Genomic DNA, 18,359 nt, shown 5'->3' with positions numbered 1-18,359 from the left:
GAGATATGTTGGCTTTGCTGGAATTCTGGCCTGCTAGACCAGTTGTGCAGATGACTCCCAGCAGGTAGCACTTTAAGAACGAGTCCAAGATCAAATATAAAAAGAATGTTTCAAAACCCATGTCCTAAGTCTGTCAGTACGTCCTGGGATGTGTATGAATATTTTTGTTTTTATCACAACTCCCAAGAAATGCTGTTGAGAGGAACACTAATAATGTACACTGTAGAACTTAACCTTAACCAAAAGCAGATAAACTAACTGGGGTATAAACAAATAGACTATAATGAGCACCTCTTCATTGGGCTTAAAAGTGGGCCAGAAAAAACCTGCTCACTGATTGGTGTTTGGGTGGGTAACAAGATAAACATGCTCTGTGATGAACGTTCCCTGTTTTTATATTAATATTTGTGTTCAAACAGTAGAAAATATCTATTGGTAAAAATGAACAGTGGAAGAGTGATGCAATGATATCGTGGTTTGCAATCCATTTCCCATTTTTAATGCCTTGTGAGGTGGCTTTATCTCCCAACTTGTTTTATTTTTCTGATTCAGGCTGGTGTTTGTTTCATGGCTTTGATCAAATGCCAGTATCCTTGTAAGAGCCCAGGTAGTAGATTTAACTAGGCTACTGTTGTTGCTGCTTTCACACCCGAATCCAAGCCTGACCCACCTGACACCCATAGTCTTCCAACGCAGGAACTGGTTAACAAAAGGTTTCATTGGGAACAACCTTACAAATAAAAGCTAAGTTCTCCATTCCCAATTAGGACAAAGAATCCAAAATGTGAGATTTGGAACAGACAGCTTGAGATAATTGCTGATTTTGTTTTTGTTTACACACTGACATGTTTATATGAACAAGAAAAAGTGTCAAGATTGAGGTCAGCCTTCTTCATTTTATAACCTGTACCATCAATGAATAGAAGTGAAAAGGTAAGAAAACATAAGTGTTTCTTGATTTTCTATTTCTTAGAAAGTGAAATTAGGAGAATTTGCAGAGGAATGAAAAATTCTTTACTGTCTAGAACACAGGAAATATCTGGAAAATGTAATATTCTTTAAGTAGAGTACTCCAAAGCTTCGTATTTGGGCAAATGAACTGGAATCGGTCTGTGCCGGATAGATGTCACAGGATAAGTTGTTTCCATCCATAAAGTGATACACTTGGCAGCTGGGGAGCCAGGTCCCATGGATACTGAGAGTAGATAGAAAAGTATCTATGAGTATAAAAACAGCATTTGAGACCATGTTTAACTACTTAAAATGGATTTGGGCATACAAAACAAAGAGCTTAATGGATTTTTTTTTAAGAAGTAGCACATTTATTGTGGAATGAAGTGTACTTTCTGATGTATTCAGTTGCTGGACTAACTACAAAATTACTGAACCTAGAACCAACTTACCTTCCCCCATGGACAGCCTCCCCTAAGTTGTTAATCTGAGACATGTTGACTTTAATTCTATTTCAATCTATATGTTGTAATAAGGAATTTAAAATGGCACCTGATTTCCTATAATCCAAAAGCAACATATTGTAGATGCTGGAAATCTGAAACAACCAAAAAAGGCCGTGACTACTCCACAGGTCAGGCAGCATCTGTGGAGAAAGAAAAACAGAGTTAATGCTTCAGGTTGATGACTGGTGAAAAGTTATCGATCTGAATGTTCACTCTAATTGTCTGTGCCTCGATAGATATACAAATTATTAGAGTAGGGATAAATGTATCTTTATGAAACACTATTTATTTTACTTCAGCAATTATTAGTCATCCTTACCCATCTACATTAATTCCATTTGCTTGCACTAGCTCTGTATCCTTCTGTACCTTGCCTATTTAAGTTTCTGTCTAAATGTCTCTTAAATGTAGCAATTGTATCTGACTCCTCCACTCCGTGTAGTAAAAAAAATTCCCTCAAATTCCCTTTAAAACTCCTTTCCCTCACCTTAAGCCTATGCCCTTTTGATTTTGATACCCCTACCAAGAAAAAGGGATTCTGATTATCAACCCTATCTCTGTCTCGTATTTTATTTATCTCTGTCAGATCACCTCACCCTCAGCCTCCTTTGCTTGAGGGAAACAAACCCAGCCTATCTAAGTAGCAGTCCAGCCTATCTAATCTCTGCCTGTAACCAAAGTACTCCAATGCAGGCACATCCTTCCTATAGTATGGTGACCAAAATGACACGTAATACTCTAAGTGCAGTCTAAACAGTGTTTTGTAAAGTTGCAACATAATAACCCAACTTTTATATTCTATGCCATAACCCATGAAGGCAAGCATACCATATTCCTCCTTCACCACCCTATCTACCTGTATTGCCACTTTTGGTGATCTATGGTCTTGAATCCCAAGGCCCCCTTGTTCATCAACATTCCTTGGAACCCTACCATTTACTGTATATATACTACCCCTATTTGACTTCCCAAAATGCATCACCTTAAACTTGTCAGGATTAAATTCCATCTTCCAAAGTCCCACCCAACTTTCCATCTAATCTATATCCCGCTGTAACAACAGAAAATGTATCTTGCAATGCATCAATAGGACTGGGGTTAATGCCTACTGGAACAAATAAAGGCAAAACATTTTCCAAGAATGGTGGAGCCCTAGGGAGTACTGAGGAACAGAGAGACCTTGGTGTACTAGTCCAAGAATCCTTGAAGGTGGCAGTATGGATGGATGGGGAGGTGATGGTGGCACATGGGATGTTTGCCTTCATTAGCTGGAGCATAGAATACAAGTGTAGGAAGGACTTGAACAACATTATAAAGCATTGTTTAGGCTACAACTAGAATACTGTTTGCATTTCTTGCCTCCATACTTTAGGAAGGACATGATTGAACTGGAGAAGGTGCAAAAGAGATTCACCAAGGTATTGCCTGGACTGGAATGGTTTAGTTATGAGGAGAGACAGGATAGGCTGAATCTGTTTTCTTTGGAGCAGAGGAGGCTGAGGGAGGTGTACAAAGTTATGAGAAGCATAAATGGGGTAGATATTAAAGAACTTTTCTTCATGGAGAGATATGCAAGACCAGAGGATATAGATTTTAGGTGATGTGTAAGAGGGTTGAGGGCATTTGAGGAAGAATATTTTTACCCAGGTGGTGGTTACAATCTGGAAATGTACTGCTGAGGTACTCTCACAACATTTAACAAGCATCTGAACAAGAACCTGGATTGCCAAAGTGTAGTACGCTGTGGACCAGGTGCTAGTAAATGGATTAGTATGTTTTGGTACCAAATGGTCAGCATAGACATGGTGGGCCATGGGATTTTGTTTTTGTGCTGTGTGGCTCTATATTTGAGAGACAGATAACATTATTTGAAAAAACTAATGCCCCAGAAAGTAAAATGAGAAGTTCTCTGTCAACAATTTGCAGTACAGTTATGACTACTATATACAGTACACGCTCTTTTAAAAATGTACAATTCCTCCGTAAATGATGCAGAGGAAATCATCCCATGGCAAAAAAAACAATGGAAAATAACTGGATGTCAATGCTTCCCTCATCAGATACTGACTCTGCAATCAGTGAGTTTATTGGCCTGGATTTTATATAAAGTGCAGTTAAGTCTGGAAATTCGCAAGTTGCACTGGGAATTGCCATGTTTTCTACAGGTTATGCAATAACAGTAGCTCTCTGAAATGGAAATTGCTCTATCAGTACATGGGCATGATGTTGTGGAATGTGCACACTAATTACCTACTAAAATAGACAAGGTTAGGGCTGATGCATTCAAATGATGGTAGTTGGAGATATTCAGTGGTAGGCAAAGGATGTGGATAGATTGTTTTAAGAGAATATACTGGGTAGCTTGTTGACCCTGAAGGAAACACTCTTGCTCCTCCAGGCCCCCAAGAAGTGATGACTCTTACCTCATGGATCCAGTTCTTCTCCTTTCCTTGTACCCAACTGGTGTCCCAAGGTGTGGAAAACCCAGCTGACACGAGTTTAAAAACATACTGTCAAAACAAAGACAGGCAATTTCACTATGATATAATCATTCCACTTCTTGAGAGCTGCTTGATTGTCCTACCTCTGCCAAAGTCTGAAGGTCTATTTAGGGTCTTTGTTCCTTTTGTCAAATTTTTCAGCTTCTTACACAAATCGCCCATTTCAGGGAGTTAAGAACTAGCTCTGGGTCTTGTTCTTCAATCCAATTCAAGAGTCTCTGTTGCTTTTCCTATGGACATTTGCCATTGATTAGCTGTAGAGGGCAACACTGGATCAGGTATCCAGTGACAACTGTTAGTCTAGTGCCATTCCTTTGCTGCTGATCATTTTATTTTTATTCTATAAACAATATGAAATTAACCAAGTAATGCCAGAGATTTCAAACTCTCGCATTATTGAATAATCATCTAGATCAATTTGTTCTACCTCTGATGACCTTAAATTTTCTATAATTTGTGGAGGTGGGGAAAAATGATACAAAGCGCAATGCCTGAATGGACTTAAAAAGCGATCATTGACAAAAAATCTTCTTCTGGATTGATTTGACTATGTTTAATGAAACCTTCCTGCGTGAATCAAAGCAATAGAATTGGGAAACAGCTTTTTCTTGGCAAATAGCAACTGTGACTGTGTAATCTGGCCAGCATCACTGTAAATTCCATTTGCGGGAACTGGTTCTAGTTAAGATTTTCAGATAGTCCTGCAATTTTTAAAAAAATTGTACAGAGGTGGTTTTTAGCTGTGAATTGTTTTCTTCAATTTTTACAGCTTTCTCCAATGCAGACTTGTAAATGCAAAAACAATGCAAGAAAAATCAATAGAGAACAATTTGAAATGAAAGGGGAGGTGTTAACATCCATTGAGATCCCCATTTTGGCCACCATTAAAATTTTTTAAATTGCCTGCTTAAAGTATAATGGTGTCTGACTGTAGCAGTTTAAAAATCTGGATATTAATACGGTGGTGGATAACCTTGGGAAGGTTAGTAAGAAAGTGATCTGAAATTCAGGTTTAGATAGAAAGATTGAATGTAAAGCATACATTCTGTGAAAAACCAAATGTAAAGTAAGAAAGTTCAGCAGGAGCTTGTGAAATGGTTGGAAGACCTGGTCTAAATAATCATATTGGGATTTCATCCCAAAATATATACTGTGCCTTGGATTGTCCAATCTTCCTTACTCTTCTGCTGTAGATGCACTGTTCTAGTGCAACATCACATTGAATGTTAGTCATGTCCTTCACTTAGGATTAGTTTAGAGCACTAGTTGACTTAATAGTTAAAGTGCAATGCTATTTAATGGATAATTTCCTTGTACCTTTTGTAAAAGTAGGTTCAAACTAACCATTGTGTTTCACTATTTAAATAATTGAGAAAGAGGATTTTGGCTCGAGCACCAGATATTGTAGATATGATGCACATTGTCATGTAGTGATTGAATAATATCTATGGTATTTCCACAAGACCCTAATCACTGAGGTGTTGGGAGATAAATGTGCCAAGCAGGGGACAAGACAGATTCACAAAGGGAGTCTTAGCTGTCAAAGACTACAGCATACATGCCAGAGGCCAGCTGCAGAGCACCATTAGGCTTATTTATGCCTGTATTTGGACATATCCCTCTCAACCCCTCCTATCATGGAGTAAGATGCTAGAACCAACTTCATTATACCTTCCAAATGAAATATTTAGTCAAACCATTAAAATAGCCATTTCAGGTCCACGTAATTTAAGACATATTATCATCGTCTGCTTGACAGCTGGCAATGACTTTATTACCTCACAATGCTCAAGTTATTTTGTGATGAACCTCTAAACTGGGAGTAGTGCTCTTCAACGTGACTGATTATTTGGAAGTTCCTCAGCCAAATGCTTTTCAGAGTTTGTTTGACTTTTCACCTCATAGTTATTTGGAACTCATAAATTATGTCAAGTTGTTATAACAATACATTGATCCAGTTCCTGATCAAAATGTGTTTAAAGAAAATAGGAAGGTGCTGGCTGGACAACTTATGGGCGGTGCAGCTCATGTTGAATGTCCTTTGGATACAAGTAAAATGGAGTTTTACAATGGTAGATTTGCTGTTAGTATTAATAGGCAGGATACTGCAAACTCCATGAGAAGATGCATTGTAATTGGAAGAAAACCATGAAACATTAGAAGTTGCTGAGTGCTCAAGTCTTATGCTGATGCCAAGGAAAGGCTTTCTAGATGAAAGTTAATGAATAGAAATTTGGAGGACAAGTTATGAGAAAACAACACCAACATGTTTACCTTTAACATGATTACATGGCAGTAATGATGTGTCAATAATACTGGTAATTTGGATGTGGGCACAATGGGCCAACTGTCCCCTTTCTGTGGCAAAATTACTGTCGTTCCATAATGCAGCAGCTTGCTGTACTGAGTGACACTATCCAAACACTTGCTCACATCAGAAAGGTACAAGATGGTCAGACAATATCAGCAGTTTCAATCTCTGGAGCTTTCCTAGATATCAATACCAAATTTTCTTAATTGATCTTGAAAGTGTTCCAGTGGAATTGGTCTTTGGATTGTGCATTACTTGGTATACTGAAGCCCCAGAAACTCTACCTGGCCTCATAGTAACCATTCTGGGTACAGACACATGAATATTTTAAACACTTGTTTGAACATACAATCAGGAGCAGAAGTAGGCCATTCCTGCTTGTTCTGTCATTCGATAAGATCATGGTTGTTCAGATTGCAGCCTTAAATCTCCGTTCCTGCCTACCCCCAGTAACCAGTCACCACATTGTTATCAAGAACATACCTACCTCCATTGCCTATCGAGGAAAGGAGTTCAAGACTCAGTATCCTCAGCGATATAAAAATTGCCTCATCTATTTTAAACAGGTGACCCCATTTGAATATTGACCACATAGTTCTAGATTCTCCCATAAAAGAAAACATTCTTTACATAACCGCCCTGTCAAGATCCCTCAGCATCTTTAATGCTTCGATCAAGTTGCCTCTCATTCTTCTAAATACTAGCCTACTGTCCATAACGCAACACACTCGTTTCAGATATCAGTCAAATAAACGTTTTCTAATCTGCTTCTAATGCATATACCTCCTTCCTTAAATATGGAGACTAATGCTTTACACCATACTCCAGATGTGGTTGTACCAATACCCTATGTAACCAAAGCATAACCTCCCTATGTTTGAACTTTCCTGTCCTGAATTGATGAGTTTAAATAGTTTTTTTTTAAAAAAATGGTAGGTCACTTACAGGTTCTTGAATACGACAGAACAATGTTCTCTGTTAGAGAAAAGCGATAGAAAGGAAGTAGAGGAGGTCAGTCCCCACCATGTAAGTGGGATGTTTTGTCAAATACTACTTCACATTAACCATCACACAGGCAAAGAGAGGTACAAGAACTATTAAAAAATGCGTGAAACTTTCTCATATGCTTTGTTTCAGATCATGGCTGTGCCTCTCCTCCACCTACGGTTTCTGTCAATGATGATCCATTTATTTCTGGTTGGAATTGTTCATGGGGGTGGTTACTATCCAATAAAGCAGGGTCCACAGCAGATGCCACAAGTGCAAGTCCAAGTCCCGCACATGGTACGAGTTGGCAAAGAGGGACCTCATATGCGACACCTGGGCAAAGAGGTGCCACACTTACCAGTGTATGGAAAGGATTTGCCATATACCTCCCACTATGGAAAAGATGTTCCACAAATGCATGTCTTTGGAAAAAATGTGATGCCTCAGAAGGAAGCAAAAGGTAAGAATATTAAATTGAGGATTAAAGTCAATATTTCATTTTTGTGTGATGGGCAGCAGGACATTCTGGATTCAGTCTCTGATTTACCCAGTGACAGAAGGTAATGTTTACTGTAAAAGTAATTGTCAATAAAACTAGTAACAGAATGTGTTGGGAATACTCAGCAGATGAGGCAGCATCTGTTGAGAAGAAAAACTGAGTTAAGGTGGATGAGCTTGTATAAGAACTGGCCCAGTTCTAACAAACACAAAAGGCTAATTATTTGGAATTGTAGAATTCAGTATTGAAACTGCAAAAGAGCAGCAATATGCCTTAACATAATATGAGGTGCTGCTCCTTGAGCTTGTGTCTGGCTTCATTGGAAGAGTGTAGAAGGCCAAAAGACAGGTCAGAATAGTAGGGTGGAGAATTAAAGTGGCAGGCATACAGAAAGCTCAGGATTGCCCTCGGAGACCGAATGAAAGTATTTTGCAAAGGTGTCACCTAACCTGCATTTGATTTCTCCCACTTGGAAGAGACCACATTTTGAGCTGATTATTTTAGAATCCTTTCTTTTCCACAGCCTACTCATTTGTAAAAAAACTAATCTAAAATACTTAAGTACTCTATTAAACTCTTCTTGTCCCTCCCACTCTTTATTTTATATACATGTACTAAATTCCTACTATTTTTTCTATTGGCTGTAAATCTTTTGCCTTATTTCTTGTTAGACTTCATAATCTTCTCTTTTGGTTCTGTTACATTATCTATAATCAAGTCATAAACATCAGTGTAATACAAAGCTGAATTTTATCATGTGAGATGAAAAAGTACTCTATTAAATTACAACAGCAACCACTGTAAAGCACTTTGGTACATTGAGGTGCAAGGTTTTTCTAGTTTTATTCATTTATTTATCAGTAATTTAAAGTACCTACTTATTTCTCCTCAGAATCCATTTGCACATCAACACATTTCATTACAAACTCAAGGAGTAGTTGTGTTTCTCTTCCCAAAAATGTGGCCTGACCTGCTCAGTATTTCCAGAATTTTGTTTTTATTTTGGATGTCCAGCAACTGCAGATTTGGTACCTTTTTCACTTCAGTGAAGCTTGTCCTTGCTCAGTGCCCTTGTTTTCAATTTCTTTATTAATCTGTGATAGATTCTAACTACTTTGTGGTCACTAGTTTAATTATTATGCTGCTGTTGTGCCAAATTATTTGACCAATTTAGTCTCCCAGATTTAAACCAAGCAATGCTGCATTTCTTTATGGAAACGCAGCAATCTATAAAATAGTTTTAAGTAAGAAATTAAATGATAAGATAGATACAGAATTGAGGTTTGCCAAAGTTCGAACATGCTCAATAGGTCGGATGAGGGGAAAATGCATTCCCTGGCTGGGGGCTCTCGAGCAGGGGTCACAGTCAATGGATACGGGATAAGACATTTTAAACGAGGTGAGAAGAAATTTCTTCAGTCAGAGGATGGTGAAACAGAAATTCCCTCCACAGATGGTTGTGGAGGCCAAGTCATGAAGTAGATTTAAGAAGAGAGAGAGAGGGAGATTTCTAGATGCAAAAGGCATAGAAGTGTGGCATTGAGATAGAGGATCATCCATGATCAGATTGAATGGTGGGGCAGGTTTGAAGAGCCAAATAGCAACTCCTGCTCCTATTTTTCTGTTTCTAGGGCATCTAGAATCGGGGGTCAGATCAGAAACTCAAAATAAAGTGTCAGGCATTCAGGCCAAAGTTGAGACAAAGTTCTTTACCCAGAGGGTAGTGAATCTTTGGAATTCTCAACCCAAATGGCCATGGATTCTCAGGTACAGAATATATACAAGAAAGAAATCAACAGATTTTTGGATGTTAAAGGAACTAAGGGATTTGCAGGAAAGCAGCAACTAAGGGAACAGGTCATCTATGATCTTACTGAGAGGTGGAGTAAGCAACAAGGGCCAAATGGCCTACTCCTTCCTGCAAAAATTGAGGATGTGCCAAGCGGCAGTTTCATTTTGAACCACCAACTGCAGGATACAGTCCAATGGATGTTTCTAACAGAATGGTTATCTTTTTGTGAGAACGAAGAGAAAATCTCTGGATCTATCAAGTTTGTCGAACTCAATCCTGGCTACACATCATTGAATTAAGTCAGTATTATGACACACATCTCATTCCATAGACATCCAAGATCCATAGCCGTGTATTAATGCCCAGTTAGTGTTGAAAATAAATAGTAAACATATGAAAGGCATAGGAAAATGATAGGCAAATCATACATAATGTCATTTAAACCAGACTGCAGCTGAACAGGCAATGCATCAAGCAATCTGTACTCAAAAAAAGAACAAAGTGAATGGGGGAAAAAGAGGCAAAATGTGCATGTGCTGTTTTAATCTGTGGTGAAAATATGAAGTTGGAAGTGAAAGCGCCAATAAAGATACTAGCACTAAATTAAAATTAGGGAGGTAATTGGGTTTTTTATTTGTTAGTCAAAAGGATATGTTCAGGCTCAGTGAACAAGTGCTCCATAGAAGTACAATGTTAAATGAATATTTGACAGACAGAGTCAACAATCTATCTTTTAATTACTTAAGCAGATCACCATCCTCCTGGAAGTTAAATATATAATATACTGAGGTGCAGTATACCAGTGTAATTTACAATGACATGGTAAAAATAATCTGCCATTCCACTGTTGAAGTCCTGCAGCATTCCTGCAGGGCCACAAAAATTCTCACCAGCATTAAAGTAATAGAAAGTGAAGTCAGAGTTCAACACTGGAGGCAAGGGCATTTTACTCAAATCGCTTTCTTCAGAAAAGAGCATTTCAATTCTGTCCTAATGTAACCATCACACTGATGATACCAAAAGGTTCAGATAAGAGGGAAAACATTAAAAATTAGGAAACTGGAATTTAAGGATGAAATTCATTAGGAACTTATTTACATCTTAGCTCACTACCGCGAACTGAATTACCAGCAAAGGCCTTGCTGGAATAGGATCATGGTGCAGAGCCATTGTATGACATGCAACCCCTCGGATTTGGTTCACCAAATTGGGCTGGTGGTGGATGCTGATGCTTGTGGCTGGCTGGCCAAAGTACTGGTGCCAGGGAGTGAAATGCTATTGAACATCAGGGGCTGGGCATATCAAGTGGTCAGTCAAGGGCTGGAGTGAAATCAATAGCTTGGAGTGTTGGTACCTCAGGTGGGAGTGGGAACGACAAGTTAAATATGGAAGTTATCTTTGAGACAACATTCACTAACTTCCTTGGAAAAAGTCCTGTGGAATTTTAGGAATGTGAAGTAGTCCAGAAACAGTCGCTATTAAAATTTCACTTGAGAGAAGTCTATTTTCAAATCACATAGCATTGAAATAAACAAAGTGTGTGGTATAATTTCTAAGCCCTTTGATACACCTTCTTCAACAGGAAACTAAATATTCTTATAGAGTGAAAAGATTTAGAGAAAGAAAAATTTAAGATTTACTAAAGAATTGCTTTCCTACCTTCAAACATTTTAATTTTGCAGGAAATCAAACTAGGACTTAAAATAATAAAACAAGAATACAAGGTGCAGCTTGAAGATCAACAGTAACAGCAGTGTCTGGGAATGCATGATTTCAGATTTAATGTTAAGATATAATTCTTAGAACTACAGATTAGTAACAAATGGATCATTCCTAGGTTTTGTATCATTTGCCTTCCTGCTAATGCAAATAGTAATGTACAGAATTAAATAAAGGTTAATAAAGGGTGATGAAGGCTTTATGACTTAAAATTCAGAAGTTGTTGTTACCAGCAGATCGTCAAAACCATGTTATAACTGTCTCTGCTTTGTATTCTTGGCCACAAAATACCTTTAACAGATAATTAGAACATAGACCAGTACAGCACAATATAGGCCCTTCAGCCCACAATGTTGTGCTGACCCTTAAACCTCACCTAAGACTATCTAACCCCTTCCTCCCACATATCCCTCAATTTTAAATTCCTCCATATGCTTATCTAGTAATCTCTTGAATTTGACCAATGTACCTGCCTCCACCACTGCCCCAGGCAGCGAATTCCATGCCCCCCACCACTCACTGGGTAAAAAACCTTCCTCTAATATCTCCCTTGAAATTCCTACCCATTACTTTAAAGCCATGCCCTCTTGTATTGAGCATTGGTGCCCTGGGAAAGAGGTGCTGGCTGTCCACTCTCAATTCCTCTCAATATTTTATACACCTCTATCATTGTTTCCTCTCATCCTCCTCCTCTCCAAAAAGTAAAGCCTTAGTCTCTCCTCATAATGCATACTCTCTAAACCAGGCAGCATCCTGGTAAATCTCCTCCGCACCCTTTCCAACACTTCCACATCCTTCCTATAATGAGGTCACCAGAACTGGACACAGTACTCTAAGGGTGGTCTAACCAGCGTTTTATAGAGCTGCATCATTACCTCGCAGCTCTTAAACCCGATCCCACGACTTATGAAAGCTAACATCCCATAAGCTTTCTTAACTACCCTATCCACCTGTGAGGCAACTTTCAGGGATCTGTAGATATGGACCCCTAGATCCCTCTGTTCCTCCACACTACCCAGAATGCTGCCATTAACTTTGTACTGCGCCTTGGAGTTTGTCCTTCCAAAGTGTACCACCTCACACTTCTTTGGATTGAACTCCATCTGCCACTTGTCAGCCCAGCTCTGCATCCTATCAATGTCCCTCTGCAATCTTTGACAATCCTCTACACTATCCGCAACACCACCAACCTTTGTGTCGTCTACAAACTTGCCAACCCACCCTTCTACCCCCTCATCCAAGTCATTAAAAAAAATCACAAAAAGCAGAGGTCCCAGAACCGATCCTTGTGGGACACCGCTAGTCACAGCCCTTCAATCTGAATGCACTCCCTCCACCACAACCCTCTGCTTTCTGCAGGCAAGCCAATTCTGAATCCACATGGCCAAGCTTCCCTGGATCCCATGCCCTCTGACCTTCTGAAGAAGCCTACCATGTGGAACCTTGTCAAGTGCCTTATTAAAATCCACATAGACCATATCTACTGCACTACCCTCATCAATCTGTCTGGTCACCTCTTCAAAGAACACTATCAGGCTTCTGAGACGTGATCTGCGCTTCACAAAGCCATGCTGGCTGTCCCTGATCAGACCATGATCCTCCAAATGCCCATAGATCCTATCTCTAGGAATCCTTTCCAACAGCTTGCCCACCACAGACATAAGGCTCACTAGTCTATAATTCCCTGGGCTATCCCTACTACCTTTTTTGAATAAGGGGACAACATTTGCCACCCTCCAATCCTCCGGTACCATTCCTGTGGACAATGAGGGCTCAAAGATCCTAGCCAAAGGTTCAGCAATCTCCTCCCTCACCTCACGGAGCATCCTGAGGAATGTTCCATCAGGCCCCTGGGACTTAGCTGTCCTAATATTTTCTAACAGCTCCAACACATCCTCTCTCTCTTGATATCAACATGCTCTAGAACATTACCCTTACCAACACTGTCCTCAGCGTCATCAAGGCCCCTCTCCTTGGTGAATACTGAAGAGAAATATTAATTGAGGACCTCACCCATTTTCACAGCTTCCAGGCACATCTTCCCACCTTTATCCCTAATCGGTCCTACCTTTACTCCAGTCATCTTTCTGCTCTTCACATAATTGAAAAAAAAATGCCTTGGGGTTTTCCTTAACCATACTCGCCAAGGCCTTTTTCATGTCCCCTTCTTGCTCTCCTCAGCCCCTTCTTAAGTTCCTTCCTTGCTACACTATATTCCTCAAGAGACCCATCTGATCCTCGCTGCCTAAACCTTATGTATGCTGCCTTCTTACTCCTAACTAGATGTTCCACCTCACATGGTTCCTTCACCCTGCCATTCTTTCCCTGCCGCACCGGTACAAATTTATCGCTAACATCCTCCAAGAGATCCCTGAACAACGACCACATCTCCATAGCACATTTCCCTTCAAAAATGTCATCCCAATTCATCCCAAAACAAGGACAACCAAATTATTTTGAAAGCTAGCAAAAACCAGATGAAAGTTCAGATTCAGGTAAAATAATGAAAAGTAAAATGGGCAGAAAGCTGCTTTTTTACTAAGAAAATAAATTTCTAGAGCAAGATACAGGTTATGGAAATTTCATTCTACAACAGGTTACCTAGTCTCAACAGTTATAAGATCAAAAGGTGTTAAACTTGAACTCATTCTGAAAGCTGCAGGCAGGATCCTGGTCATCATTCCGTTGCCATGAGTGTAGGATTTGAACTGCTTCTAAGATGCATAGTCAACCTGTATATCATATGGTTCTTTAGGAGACTAAAAAAAACAAACATCTTTCATATCCTCAGAACAATCTAACATTTCACACAATCAACAAACTGCATTTGAAGGGTATACACAAACAAGGCAGCTGATTTGAACAGAAGTCTCAAGCACAAAAATGATAAATCAATTAATTTCCAAGTACGATTGGTTGAATATTTGCTGGGACACTGGGAAGTTTCCAAACTGTTCATTGAACAGTGCAAAGGGATTCCTAAGTCTTCATATCAGTACCACAAAATGAAATGATGAAAGCATTTGAATCAAGGTATTCTGAGTTCAGTATATTTAATTCATCAGAACTGACAGACTGAGTCACACTTTAAAGTTTTATTTGAAAGAAGATATCTCATAAAATGACAGCCTGGATTACAAACTCAGAAACCTGGCTTCCAATCACAATCTGTTACACTAGCCTGTATAAAATTGTACTTCAACATTGAACTGTGAAGCAGATTTATTTCCTGAATTTTACAGAAATGTTACAACAGACATGTGGCTACATTTCAACACTCACTCCACTCCAAAAATACTACTACAGATTTCATGGTCGACATTGTAGTGAAAGGCACTACATAAATTTCTCTCTCTCTCTCTCTGTAATAAGTGCACTGTCAAATTCTTTCACCTTTCTTTGATCCCTTTCATCCACCTTGTCTGTCGTGTTCGGTTTCCTTACACTATTTCAAACATTGCTATTTCTAGTTAATTGTTTGCCTCCATCATGTTTCATTTTCTGCTTGGGGATCTCCCCTTTAAGGAAACAGGACTGAATGGGTTGCTATCCCATAGGGCTTCAATCAATCATTTCCAGCACCACACTTCAAATGAGTCAATCCTCTTCCTCTGGCTAAAAGTTACAAATGCAAATTGTTGTTTTGATTTTAAATGATGCAAATTTCAATTAATGGTTTCCTTTGGTGAAATTACAATGTTCTGCCTGAACTTAAATGAGAGTATGAAAATCAATATTCTCAATTTAAATCTATTGTCTACATGGTTGACAGAAGTAAATACATTTTTAATTATTTTTCTTCTCTAGAACTGATACCAACATTTCCAAGTGCAATGAAAGGTGAAAGAGGTCCAGTAGGAGAGCCTGGTGCAAGAGGACCAATAGGACCACCTGGGCCACCAGGATTACCAGGTCGAGGTCTTCAAGGACCAGCAGGAGCACCAGGTCTTCCGGGCCAACCAGGTCTTCCAAGTGTTGGGAAGCCTGGGATGCCAGGAATAGCAGGTAAACCAGGAAGAATGGGGTTACCAGGCCACAAGGGTGATATGGGACCTAAGGGAGAGCATGGGCCCATGGGACCACCAGGACCACAAGGGGCACGAGGTCCTCCAGGTCTTCCTGGATTAGGAAAGCCAGGTAGACCAGGATTACCAGGAAAACAAGGACTAAGAGGAGAACCTGGACAGAAAGGAATGCCAGGTATGCCAGGTCCAACAGGACCCAAAGGACAACAAGGAATTGGCGTACCTGGTTTACCAGGCTTGAAGGGGCCACCTGGATTACCTGGGCAACCAGGTCCTGCAGGACTTCCAGGCATCTCAAAAGCAGGTTTAAATGGTCTCCCTGGAGCTCCAGGAGCACCTGGTAAAATGGGATTCCCAGGTGAGCCAGGACCTCAAGGTTTTCCAGGACAACAGGGTGTTCAAGGACCACCTGGAAAGCCAGGTGTGGGAAAGCCAGGTCTAGATGGAATTCCTGGTCAACATGGATTCCCAGGGGGCAAAGGTGAAAAAGGACTCCCAGGTTTGCCAGGGCCACCAGGTATGCCAGGTGTAGCAAAGCCGGGGTTTCCTGGACCGAAAGGTGAACGTGGTCACAGTGGACCTCCAGGAACACAGGGACCAAAAGGTGCTCCTGGAGATGTTGGTGCTCCTGGAATTCCTGGTCCACAAGGTGAACAGGGATCACCTGGGCTCCCAGGACAAATTGGACCACCGGGGGGCTTGGGTTTCCCAGGACTGAAGGGAGATCATGGGCCAACTGGCCCTCAAGGTCCTCAAGGCCCAAAAGGGGAAACTGGTCTGCAGGGAATGCCAGGTGCACCAGGATATCCTGGTGAAGCAGGCCAGCCAGGGCTAAGGGGTTTGCCCGGACCAATAGGACCAAAAGGAGAGCAAGGACACATAGGTCCAACTGGTTTACCCGGACCGCAAGGAGCACCAGGATTAAAAGGAGAGCCTGGGTTTAATGGGGAGAAAGGCATCCAAGGTCCTATTGGAATACCTGGTATTGCTGGTCCAGGAGGTCCAATAGGCCCTCCAGGTCCTCCAGGACCAAAAGGAGATAGAGGATTACCAGGGCCTCCTGGGTTACCTGGTATAGGAAAACCTGGAATTCCAGGACATATAGGACCAACTGGAAAACCTGGCCCAGAAGGTCTTCATGGAATAACTGGGCCACCTGGCCCTCCTGGACCCCCTGGCCCTCCTGGCCCACCATCTGTTCAACCAGAAATACGACAGTTTCAACTTCCAGATATGGGTCCAGGAATTGACGGCGTAAAGACACCACAAGGATACATTAGTCAACCAAGTAAAAAAGGGATGCCTATAGGAATTAAACCAGAGATGCCTGCATTCACAGCTAAACTTACAGTACCTTTCCCACCAGTAGGATCTCCTGTCAAATTTGATAAAATCCTATACAATGGCAGACAAAGTTACAATCCACAAACTGGTGTTTTTACATGCGAAATACCTGGAGTTTATTACTTTTCATATCACATTCATTGTAAAGGTGCTAATGTGTGGGTAGCATTATATAAAAATAATGAGCCTCAAATGTATACTTACGATGAATACAAGAAAGGGATTCTTGATCAGGCTTCTGGGAGCTCAGTTCTTGAACTAACACATGGAGACAGAGTCTGGATGCAACTCCCATCTGAACAAGCAGCAGGACTTTATTCAGGCCCATATGTGCATTCCTCTTTCTCGGGATTTCTACTGTATCCAATGTAAAAAAAACATACACATGTAAAGCTTTTGAAGTACAACCTTTGTTACCCTATGGAAGCTACAGTTTTACCACAAAAGGCAATGCCTTAAATTTGCTGAATGATTAAGTCTTTCTTTCTTTAATGAAGGCTACTGTTAAGTTTATCCAAAGAAAGAGTAGACCACATCTGTTTTACATGTTATAATTGCACATTAAGGGCCTGGAGACTTAATAGTACTCCAAGAACCAGCAGTCATCTCAAAAAAGTTTCCTTGTTCTTAAAATTCATAAAGAGTTCTAAGTGTAAGATTCCAAGGACCTCTGCATTGGTTCTACATTGCACAATTGAAACTAATTTTCCCCAATCAATATCAAAATTGTAAAAAGCGGAGAGAATGCAAATATTAAGCTCTGAATGCTATATAATCCATTCGGCCAAAGTTTAAATTGAGATAAGTTTTCAAATCAATGTGAGGAGTGTGCTTTGCATTTGTTTTTATATTATACCTAAGCCAGGTGTACTTGATAGTGTTACTGGGTGCAACATGGAAAATGTTTAATTTCCCAGAAATAATCATGCCTCTTTATAAGAGCAAATACACAAAAATAATTGCTTAAGGAAACATGCTTGAACAATGTAGCCCTCCCTGTCTGTGAAAGAGGGAAAAGGGATCAAAGATTATTTCTAATAAATAAAATATGATCAACTATGAACAAATTATGGAGGTATCTACTTCACCTTGGGGAGGGTGGAGAATTAATAGGAGTTTACCAGATAACAGGAGCTTACCATAAAGATTCAACACCTCAGTTTAAAAAAAGCAACTGAAGTAACATGGATGCTGATGGAAACGAAATGAAATGAACAACAGTTAATGTAAAACATCAAGAAATTGAATTTTTCTCTGAGGAGCAGGAAGATGAAGGATTATGTATCATTTCTTGTAGCTTTAAACCTTCTGTTCATTCACTCATTTTTAAGTGAAATACAGTGCTGGTACTAATTATAATGTACAGTTGGGCAAGTGCACACTTCTTTATCTCAACAGTCCAGAAAACATCACTTTGGCACATTGTGTTTGTGTTAACTTGTTGCTATAACAATGCCAAAATCAAAATGCCTTTCCTGTGGTCTCCATAGCTTTGTACCTTTGAGTTGTTTATCCATTTTAGCCTCAGATCACCACTTGGGGACTGGCTTTTCCATCACTGAGGGAACATGGTAATATTGCACCTATAAAGTTAGGAAAAAAAGATGTCAGCACACACATGATCATGTGTCATGTAATGGGCTTCATTCAAACAACAATGTACAAAACAAACTCCAGCACTGGATACATAAATCAGGCTATACCACCATTTTTATTTAAATATG

At 40.0% G+C, this 18,359-nt stretch overlaps 1 protein-coding gene across 5 annotated transcripts in view; it reads left to right on the top strand.

Moving 5' to 3' along the window:
- Positions 1-17,702, top strand: part of LOC127569814 (collagen alpha-1(VIII) chain-like) — a 100,067-nt gene extending 82,365 nt beyond the window's left edge. For 3 of the 5 annotated variants that reach the window (XM_052014745.1, XM_052014744.1, XM_052014746.1), the window contains 3 exons: positions 863-933; positions 7,407-7,716; positions 15,074-17,702. In XM_052014745.1, coding sequence (XP_051870705.1) covers positions 916-933; positions 7,407-7,716; positions 15,074-17,007 — 2,262 coding nt within the window. In that variant the 5' untranslated portion in view covers positions 863-915 and the 3' untranslated portion in view covers positions 17,008-17,702. The remainder of the gene's footprint in view (positions 1-862; positions 934-7,406; positions 7,717-15,073) is intronic. The other 2 variants (XM_052014748.1, XM_052014747.1) reach the window with 2 other exon arrangements.
- The last annotated feature ends 657 nt before the right edge of the window (positions 17,703-18,359 follow it).

Source organism: Pristis pectinata, chromosome 4 (genome assembly GCF_009764475.1).
Source record: "Pristis pectinata isolate sPriPec2 chromosome 4, sPriPec2.1.pri, whole genome shotgun sequence".
Lineage (NCBI taxonomy): Eukaryota > Metazoa > Chordata > Chondrichthyes > Rhinopristiformes > Pristidae > Pristis > Pristis pectinata.
The sequence above is the reverse complement of the archived record's forward strand: the minus strand, read 5'-3'. Positions and strand labels throughout refer to the sequence as shown.